Source organism: Vidua chalybeata, chromosome 3 (genome assembly GCF_026979565.1).
Source record: "Vidua chalybeata isolate OUT-0048 chromosome 3, bVidCha1 merged haplotype, whole genome shotgun sequence".
NCBI lineage: Eukaryota > Metazoa > Chordata > Aves > Passeriformes > Viduidae > Vidua > Vidua chalybeata.
This window is the reverse complement of record NC_071532.1, coordinates 7920149-7929808: the sequence shown is the minus strand read 5'-3', so window position 1 is coordinate 7929808 and position 9660 is coordinate 7920149. Positions and strand designations below refer to the sequence as shown.

General features: G+C 45.4%; 1 protein-coding gene across 5 annotated transcripts in view; it reads left to right on the top strand.

Annotated features, from left to right (window-relative positions):
• The first annotated feature begins 1223 nt into the window (after positions 1 to 1223).
• MACROD2 (mono-ADP ribosylhydrolase 2) overlaps positions 1224 to 9660 on the top strand; it is an 852188-nt gene continuing 843751 nt past the window's right edge. For 4 of the 5 annotated variants that reach the window (XM_053937064.1, XM_053937063.1, XM_053937062.1 and 1 more), the window contains exons 1-2: positions 1224 to 1642; positions 5569 to 5685. In XM_053937064.1, coding sequence (XP_053793039.1) covers positions 1597 to 1642; positions 5569 to 5685 — 163 coding nt within the window. In that variant the 5' untranslated portion in view covers positions 1224 to 1596. The remainder of the gene's footprint in view (positions 1643 to 5568; positions 5686 to 9660) is intronic. The other variant, XM_053937065.1, reaches the window with a different exon arrangement.

Below are 9660 nucleotides of genomic sequence, written 5' to 3'. Positions count from 1 at the left end.
TGGTGAAGCTGTGTCAAATAAGCACAGTGAGGCTGTGATGTGTCCTTTGTCACACCAGCCCCTCATCACTCCTGCTCTAAGTCAAGCACCTGCTGTGCTCCAGGGCTAAATCCATTCACCTGCATGGGGAAGGGACTTTCCCTCCATGGGGGCACAAGTGAAGCTAAGAGAATTTGTAAGTTGTAGGGAAGCTTTTGTATTTATTTATTTATTTAGTCCATGGAAGTTGGTGTGAAGGAGAAAATTACTCTTGTTACAGAGAAGGCTGAGTGACACAGGGGCCAAGGTGCCTTCCTTGACCCTTGGACCCAGGTGGACCTTGGCCTCTGCTGCAGCCAGTGGTGATTTTCACAATGGGTGGGACCAGGGGCTGGGGGTGTGGTGTAGGGATCCCAGGAGTCACAGAATCTCAGAATCAAACAGGTTGGAAACAACCTTCAAGATCATCGAGTTCAACCTTTGAGTGAACACCAGATTGTCAACTACAATACGGCACTGAGTGACATGTCCAGTCTTTTCCTAAACACCTCCAGGGGTGGTAACTCCACCACCTCTCTGGGAAACCCATTCCAATGTCTAATCACCCTTTCTGTGAAGAAATTCCTCCCAATGTCCAACCTGAACCTCCCTGGCCCAGCTAAGGACTACGTCCTCTTGTCCTGACGCTGGTTACATGGGACCGCATGGCTGCAGCCTCCTTTCAGGGAGTTCTAGAGAGTGATAAGACCACCTCTGAGCTTCCTTTTCTCCAGGCTGGCCATCCCCAGCTCCCTCAGCTGCTCCTCATAGGACTTGTGCTCCAGACCCTACACCAGCTCTCTTGCCCTTCTCCGGACACACCAGCTCAGCCCCTGTCCCGGAAACCTCAGCCCGGCATCTGCAGCTCCAGCACCTGTTTTTAGACCGGTCGGTCGGGGCAGTTTCGTGCGTCCCGGAAGCTCCAGGGCCGCACGGGTGCCGTAGTCCCACGGGAGGCGCTGGCGAGCGGGCGAGCCCGGCCAGGCTCGGGCCCGGGCCCCGGCGCTGTCGCTCGGCAACAGCCCCGCCGCCCCGGGCACAGCCCGGTACCGCCGCAACCCGGAAGCAGAGGGGCGGAGGAGGCGGGCGGGGGGCGGTGGCGGGGCGGGACGGGACAGGGGTGTCCGCCCGCTCCCTCCCTCCCTCTCGCCCCGCGGGGGCTCCGAGCGCCAGCATCGCACAGAGCACGCAGTGTCGCACCCAAGCACCGGCCACGCCGTGTCCCCGCACAACACGCTCCCCCAAATCCTGCCGATCGGGCGCCACCGCGCTCAAGCTCCTCCTGGTCGGTGCGGGAGGAGGAGGAGGAGGAGGAGGCGGCTGCTGAGCGGCGGCTGCCGGAGCCAACGGGCGGCGGGGAGCGGGGCGGGCGCTGCGGGGGTGTCGGGGTAGAGCGAGGCGTGACCCGGCTGACGGGCACCGTGCGGCGGGCGCGGAGCCGGACCCGGCGGGATCAGCGGTACCAGCGGCGGCGCGGGGCGTCGGTATCGCTCGGCTCTGGCTCTGGCACGGCGTCTCCTCCACCCCCTCGTGAGCCTGGGGAACCTGCAGCTCAAAGCCGCCGCCAGCCACACCACCATGTACCCCGGCAACAAGCGGAAAAAGCTGTGGCGGGAGGAGAAAGGTATTATCGCCCTTCCCGGTGGCCGGGCCCGCTTCTCCCGCCTTTAACCCCACGCTGAGCCGGGAAGGAGCGAGGGAAGCGCGGGGGTGGTCCAGGTGCCCTCAGAGCCGCCGCCTCACCAAGGGGGTGTCCGGCAGCGCTTCCCGCCGGCCGCAGCTGAGGGGACGGGGTGGGGAAGGGGGAACTCCGTGTTGTCTGCGTTTGTCCTGGGGTCTCCTGGCTGAAACAGCCTTCATGGCAGCCCGGGCGTGCGGGAACTGGGGATGTTTCCCCCACAGCTCGGCGTATCCGTGAGGAGTGGAGCCCTGGGGCGGAGGGAAGCAAGCGAGGGAGGGCGGTAAACAACCCCTCTCCGGAGGGCTTCCCGCCCCCAAGTCACCTTGTGGGAGTGTTTCAGGCCGGAAAGTTGGGCACATGCTCTCAAAACGTGCTTTTTCTCCTTTCAATGCGTTTGTTTTCTGAGGGGAAGCGTGGCTTATTGGCATCATTGGTGTGATCAGTTTGGATTCTAGTGTCGTTCAGCCGGGGTGAAATGTTTGGGGTATGGGAGTCTCAGAGCACCCCTACGTCCCATCTTTTGAACTATTTATGTATTTTTGTATGTATTTTAAGGACCCCGAGCTGTGTATTCTCAGTTTATAAAGCCCCTAAGCCAAACTCCAGAGGATGAAAACTGTGGGCCAAGCATTTGATGCATTGTTTTGTTTGTACTTTATATTGATCCCGGGGAGACCAATGTAAAAATAAGAAAAAAATTCATAGAGTGGAAGTGAAACGTTTATATCTGTGAGGAGCAAAGCTTCTTGCCTGGCGTGTTCCAAAAAATGTTGTAATAGATGAGGAGAGGAAGAAATACCTATCAGAGGGTCATAGTTTAAGTTCTCTTTTTTTCTTCCATTGCCCTGGTGACTCTAAGTCTGTTTCAAGCTAAGAAGGCAGAAGACCAGTTCAATGAACAGGATTCAAGTGCATGTTTCTAAGGAAAAGTTGTTAAAACAGAAATTAACTTATTTTTCTGTAGGTTAGTTGCTCCTGTCAAACTCCTCTCAAATGAAGTGAGTTTTTTTCTTTCAAACCGTCTTACAATCCGTGTTTCTCTATTAAAGGTGAGGCAACAAATTTCTACCTGACAGAAGTTTCTGTTTTCAATGAAGAAAGTACGGTTAAATTGTCTCAAGGATTGTTTATGTGTGATCAGTTATAACGACTTTTTCCTTAATGCTGTATGTTTTACCTTTGAAAAATGCAAGGGGCAGATGGGGAAAAGTTACTGGTAGGCTCTGGTGAATGTTATTATTACTCTCACTTGTCTCTTTCAGCTCTGTTACTGTCTGTGTGAATTCATAGCTTGGCAAGTGAACTCAAACCATTAGTAAGGAGGGCAGAGTGGAGGGTCTGGAAACTGGAGCTGCTGACACTTTTGGTGTCTCAGTCCGTTACGAGGATGGTGGTCTCCATCAGAGTGGTGATGTTACTGAATGCATATCAGTGCTGCTGAAGTTTTTCCATCCAGGACACATTTTTGAGTGCTAGCTGGCCACAACTCCCTGTCTTTTTGCCCAGTGAGAACGAAGAGCATTTGCCAGTCTGCTCCAGTAAGTGTTCAGCACCATGCTGATGTTGGCCCTGAGTACACTGAGTGAGGAGGGCAGAAAAAACTTCTCTCTTTGTTGCTGGCATTGCCTTCAGTTTTTAGCTCTTTAAGACTGTTCTTATCAAGTACCTCATTTACCAGAGAGGAAAACTACAGAAGCCAAACTTTCTTCTTACCCAGTCAGCACTTTGGAAATCAAATCTTGTCAGGTCTGCCTTCACCTTTCACAAGCACCCCTGAACCCCTGCAAAGCTGGCTGTGCTCACTGGCTCAGTTCTTCCCATGAAGCTCTGAGTGCAGTTGCTCTCAGCCTTTTATATTCTGAAGCAGTTCTTAAAATGAAAAAGCACTGATTGCTAAATATTGAGTTCAAACCCACTGACAATATGCTTGCTTTTCTTAATTACTTTCTTGGTAATTAAGGGTTGGTCCACATCCTCTCAGGGGAGATCTTCTGTGAGGACAGCTGAAATGGAGCAGGAGTGGAGGTGATTTCAGAGCCTTAGACACAGGACTGGGCTGCCTGCAAACTTCCCAAGTTTCTGCCACAGGCAGAAAACTGTGCTTGTGGTGAAGGCTGTTGGGAGCATCCTCTGGGAGGTTTGTAAGACTCAATTTAAGTTCTTGCTGCCGACTCACAAGAACAAACTTTTGCAAAACCTTCCTGCAGAGAAGAACTTGTGTTTTGAAGGCACAGGACTGGCTCTGTTGCCTCTTCAGCAAAAGGCACCTAGACTAGCTCTGTTTGTCAGTCCCTCAAAACTGACATGCTCTCTCAGGTCTGCCCACCTGTAGGACTTCCAGTGTACATGTCACATATTTGGAGTTCCGTATGCCTGGAGCTTGGGTAACAGAGGTGGGTGCACAGCTGTTGTGCAGAATGGTGGCCCTCATTAGTCAGTTCTAATGGCAGGTGTAAATATCCCACTGAGATACCAGGCTGAATAAGGGGAGAGAAATGGTTTTGTCAGCCGAAGAAATTGGTAATACTGTCAAAAAAATAACAAAATAAACTTATTTTGTTAAGGAAGGCTGTGCTCAAAACTTGCCTAATTAGACTGTGCTGACTGCAGCCTACATAATTAGGAAACTTTATTTTGAAAAAACACAAAATAACCTCAAACCAGACCCAAGTGATTTTCTTTCTTGGTTTAAGATTTGATCTGAGAAGCAGTTTCTGTGTTCATCTTTTGCTGCTTCAACTTGAGATGAAAATGTTCTTTTTATGTCTGCCTAGTCCTTTATGTAAAATGCAAATAACACAGGTCTAGCCTTTCCCCACACCCCTAAAAGTTCTTCAGTCATTGCTGATTAACATGTCAGGAAAAAACTGTTAGTGTGGTTAAAGTAGCACAGATCTACTGTAAAAACAGACTGAGAAATTTGAGTAGAGTATGGGTGTCATGATGTTCTCTACTGGTCTTTTTCTTTTCCCCTCTTCTTTTGTGAGGGAAAAAGCTCTTCATCTTGTGCTGAGCTAATACTAAGGATTGATGAGGTAGGAAAGGAAAAGAGGACGTGACTGCAAAAATGAGCTAAGGTGCTGGGGTTACTTGTAGTTTTGGGTCATTGTGATGGCTTTTTTTTTTTTTTTTACTGTAAAAGTCCATTTATAGCAGGGTCTGAAGAAGAGTGAAGTTGGCAATTGCTGTCATACTTGTGTGATGTTTGAGGCTTTACTTTTCACTAAACATCTGAAAAAAGAGGTGGTGACATTCTCAGTAGAAAACAAAAACAACTGTCCATATGTATTTTAGTGTGGTAACCTGGTGTGTCCTATTAATATTCACATGAAAATCTCTAAAGCTAAACTTGCCTTTTTTACCACCCCAGACACCTAGCAATTGACAAAACATCTGCTGTAGCCCTGATCTCTTTTTTTTTAGTAGTAGCATTTTATTAATTTCCCACCATGCTCCCTGCCTTTACTTAACTTTTGTTCTTTTAGTTCCAGTTTACAAATGCAAAACCTACAGAACAGACTTTCATACCTGAAAACTCCCAATAAAACAACTAAAGTTGCTGTTCTCTAATACAAGAATTAAAGTGGCAGGAAGAAGCAGCACATAGTGATGTGGGGAAGAAGCCTCTCCCCCTGGAGTGTGGGGAAGAGGTGTTAACTTTGCAGAACTGGGATAGCCAGAAATGGGCGTGTGCAGTTGTACAGATGCACCATGGTTAGCTCCTGTTGTAACTCACTGCATCACTCATGCTTGGTCCCCTCAAGTGGCATTTCATTCATCAAGGGCAGTGCATTGGTTACTGTGTCACTCGTATGCAACAATGGATGAAAGCTTGCAAAACTTTTCTTATTTCTCTTTCCCCTAAACAGAGCGTTTGCTGAAGATGACCTTGGAAGAAAGACGCAAAGAGTACTTGGGGGATTATGTTGCATTAAAAACTATTCCAACGTGGATGGAAGACTTAAAAAGTAAGAGTGAAAGTGATGGTAAGTGAAGCGGGGGAGTCTTTAAAATATAGACCACTCTGATTTCTCAGTGTGAAATTACTTCTAGGAAGGCCAAGACTTAGAACCCATGTTGTTTTGAACAGCGATAGCCTAAAATTGGGATTGGGACGAAAAAACCTCAACAAAATTTCTTACATTTCTGGACACCTCACTGGTGTCCCAGAACTCTCTTGGTATTCCCAGATGGAGTCACTAACCCTTAAGTGTGTGAAATAGATCTTCTCTGCATGAGATTTACTTTCCAGATACTCCAGCAGTCAGCCATGCCTAAACTTACTGATCATAATGATATGGGGAATCTGGGCAAAACAACGCTGCAGGTGACCCAAAAGCAGAGGCTAAGTGTGCAAGTTGTGCTATTTTCTAAGAATCCAGAAACTGGAGAAGATCGGGCCTCCCTTACATTTGGTCCTGCCTGCTTTCTTGGGCTGAGGAACTGATGTTCCTCTGGCCAGGATTAACTTCAATTTCCTTAGTGTGTGCAGCCTGATCCTGGTTGTGATCACCAGCAGAGTTGTCTAAATACTTGCAGTGAGAACTAACCAAAAATGTGAATCCTATTTGCTTACAGACTTCTCTACTCTGCAAGTAATTCTGTTACAATGCTTTGTTCTTTGTCTAGTTCCCTTTCATTCACACAAGGGTATGGAGGAATAGGGATGGCTTCTGAGCTAGTTTCCTCCTCCTCTTCTTTTTTTTTTTTTTTTTGCTGTGTCTTGCTATCCTTCTTGGCTGAAGCCTGTGTTTTTTTTGAAGGAGTATCTAACTATGAGATCTGAAGTGCTTCCTGCCTCTGCAGATATAGGACTAATTTTCTGACCCTTTTGTTATCATTAAAGGCAAATACTGGCCTGGGTGAAGAGGTAACCTCGTGGCTGCAGGTGAACATGGTCTTTATGGTGATAGTCCAGGTGAAATGAGGCATGGAGCTGATCAGCTGTTTTTAAACTGGAAGGCTGTAACACTTATTTTAGCACAATCTGAAGGAGCTCACAGATTTTCAGATGTCCTTGTCAAAAGTAGCTATTACTATTGTCTATCCTAAAAGCATCTGGAATAATTTTCAAAGTGAAAATATGTCAAGAGATTGCTGAGCTCTTCAGCCCTGCTGAGTAGCTGTATTACATCAGTACCCATAGATCTTTCTCCCATTTGAGTAGGACATTTATATCTTGCAACATCAGAAAGCCTGTCCATCTAGAAAACAAAGGCTGCATAAAAATAAAGAGTGCCTGACTTCTTGCAAGTTGATTTTGGAGGCCTGTGGTATGTGAGAATATACAGTATGTCATGTGGTTTAACTGGGAGACTCTTTATCCCTCCTAGCCCAAACTATGTTTTTTTTTCCCAGCTACTCTCAGATTCTCTATAAAGCACTGAAATTCACAGATGTTGCATTACTTGGGCTGCTGAAAGTGACAAGGTGTGGATTTACGTTGTGACTGCTGTTACACTTCACAGAAGCAAAATGTCAGTGTCTAATATGTGGGTATTGAATCATGGCAGTGGTGAATTTATTTCCTTGTAGCTGCTCTTGAATTCTTTTTGTTAGTATCCAGTACACTGCAAAAAGTGCTGGAAGGCAAAAGTTATGCTGGAACAAAACACTTCTCTGCTGCTTGAAGGTTTTGTTACACTGTATGTTCAGGAGAAAATATCCATAGTCACTCTTTTTCTTTGATGTATTTGTTGTAAGTAAGCCATGTGTAATAGTGAACGTCTGGAAGATTGGGCTGCTGAAATGCTCCCACATTCCAACTGATCAGGACAATTAAAAGAAATACGTGTATTAATGTGACTCTTACTGCTTCTGTTTCAAACTTTATTTCTCTTAAATGTTGACCCCATTCTGAAGGTATCAAGTGTGTCTAAAAGCTGTCTTTTTAAGCTGAATTACAGAAAAACTAGAATGCTGATGAGAACTTTTTGCTCTGTTTGATGGGACATACAGAGGGCAACAGGTACAGCCTGAATGAGATTCTGGAGAGAACAAGTGAAGCCCCAGGTGTGATGGAATTGGTGATGATCTGACAATGCTGTGTTCAAGTTTTGATATTTCCTTCAAGTGAAAGGTGGCTGCTTGCACTGACAAACGGAAGGGATCTGAAAGGGAGTGGTGGTGAAAATAAAATCTTCTGTGTATTTGTCAAGCCAAAACATAACCTGATGGGGAATTTGGAAAAAATTCTTTACAATTCACTCCCAATACCACAGTAAAAAAATGACAGATTGATTAGTAAAGCATAGAGTGGCTGTTCAGGAAGAGTGATGAGGAGAAATCAAGAAAACAACCAAGAACAAATCAAGTGAAGCAGGCACAATCAATCAGCTGCTGGAGTAAGAAGCTGTAGGAGAAGGGCAGAGCATCTGAGCTGGCAGCCATCCCCATAGACACTCAGTACTCAACTGGAGATTACAGGTGTTCAGTACTGCACAAGTTTTTGTACGGGCTGTTAGGAAAAATTGCGTGTACAATGCAAAACCTTCACAGTGCCCATTTTTAAATGTGAATGACTCACTGCAAGGTGTTGGGGAGTTACAGGTAAGCATACATTTTTGTTATGTGGAAGTCTAATGGGAGATTATTAAAAAGTCTGTATGCAGAATTATGCAAACTGAAATGAGGTTAATATTGGGAAGGAACCAATCTCACTGCTGGGGTACTTCATGGGTGCTCTTTATTGGCAAATTGAAAGAACACACCTTAATTTGTGGAAGAAAGTTTTTCCCTACCCCTCTTCTACACTTTGATAGAAGTTGTGTTCAGAACTAAATTCTGAAGAAAACCAGCAAAGCTTGGCAGAAGTTCAGTGTTTTGGTGAGGATGGAAGTCTTTGTAATAGACCAACATAACAGAGGGATGCACATTTATGTAAAGGCTTCTGAGGAGTAAAGTTACTGAATACTGAATGGCAGCTGGCAAGGGCTTTGTCTCTTTGTAGCAGCAAAGCTATAAAAAATATTTGGAAGTTCAAAGACGCAGTATCTTTTAAAATGCTCTGCTGTGAGAAAAAAAACAAAAAACCAAAAAAAAACCTAGCTTTTTTGCGGGTCTCCTCATATGGAGGCGACTAGCCATAAGAAATTAGGTTGGTGTATGGTGGCATGGAATTTGGTTAATGTTTGTGTTAAGTCTTTGTTTTGGGAAGAGGGTGGCACAAAGTGGAATGCAAAGACTAAGCTTGGTGTCTACTTTTCTGCACTAGGGGAAGCAATCTGATGTGGGTATGGTCATTTCCAGAAGGGCTATGCTGTCAAAACCCCTGATTTTTGGTGTGCTGCTTGCCAGGCTGCACAAGTGGATCTCAGAGATCAAGTGTTGCAGCAGTGAAAGGAAAAGGGAGAGTTAGTGACAAATGGCCCTCTTTAATGTCAAGAGGGGATGGTAGGAAGACAAAACTTTGGTTCTTGAAGTGGTCCTTTAAATATAAGCTTTCTCTGATTTAACTATTCATTAAGGAAATAAGGAGTTGCCCACTTTGGAAACAAAGAATGAGCTTGCCATAGAGGGCTGGATAGTGTGAATATACTGTAATGTATTGTTCTCCCCACTTGTTATCCTTCAGATAGACCAAAAGCACATCTCATCTGTTTTCTCATGTACTTTGAAACAGAGTGTCTTCCTGACAACATGTGAATAATGAACTTGTTTTATGAAGTTCTGGAATTTATATCCCTTTGTTTCAATGCTATTTATTACATGCCATTTTGTTAGGCACTCATCTTGTACAGCAGAGGGAGCTAATGTTGCTCTGTGAATTAAATGCCACCATGTAGACTAACAACTAGAGTGTATTTTGAAGTTAAATACATATATTAGCTTTTTGTTGGGTACACACTAATTCCCAAAGGTATCTTTATTCTGCAGTGGTGAATTTGAGAGATGACTTCTGAAAACTTTTCTGGAAAGCTTTTTTAAAAATCAGAATCTTGGGAATTTTGTTGTCATTGAGT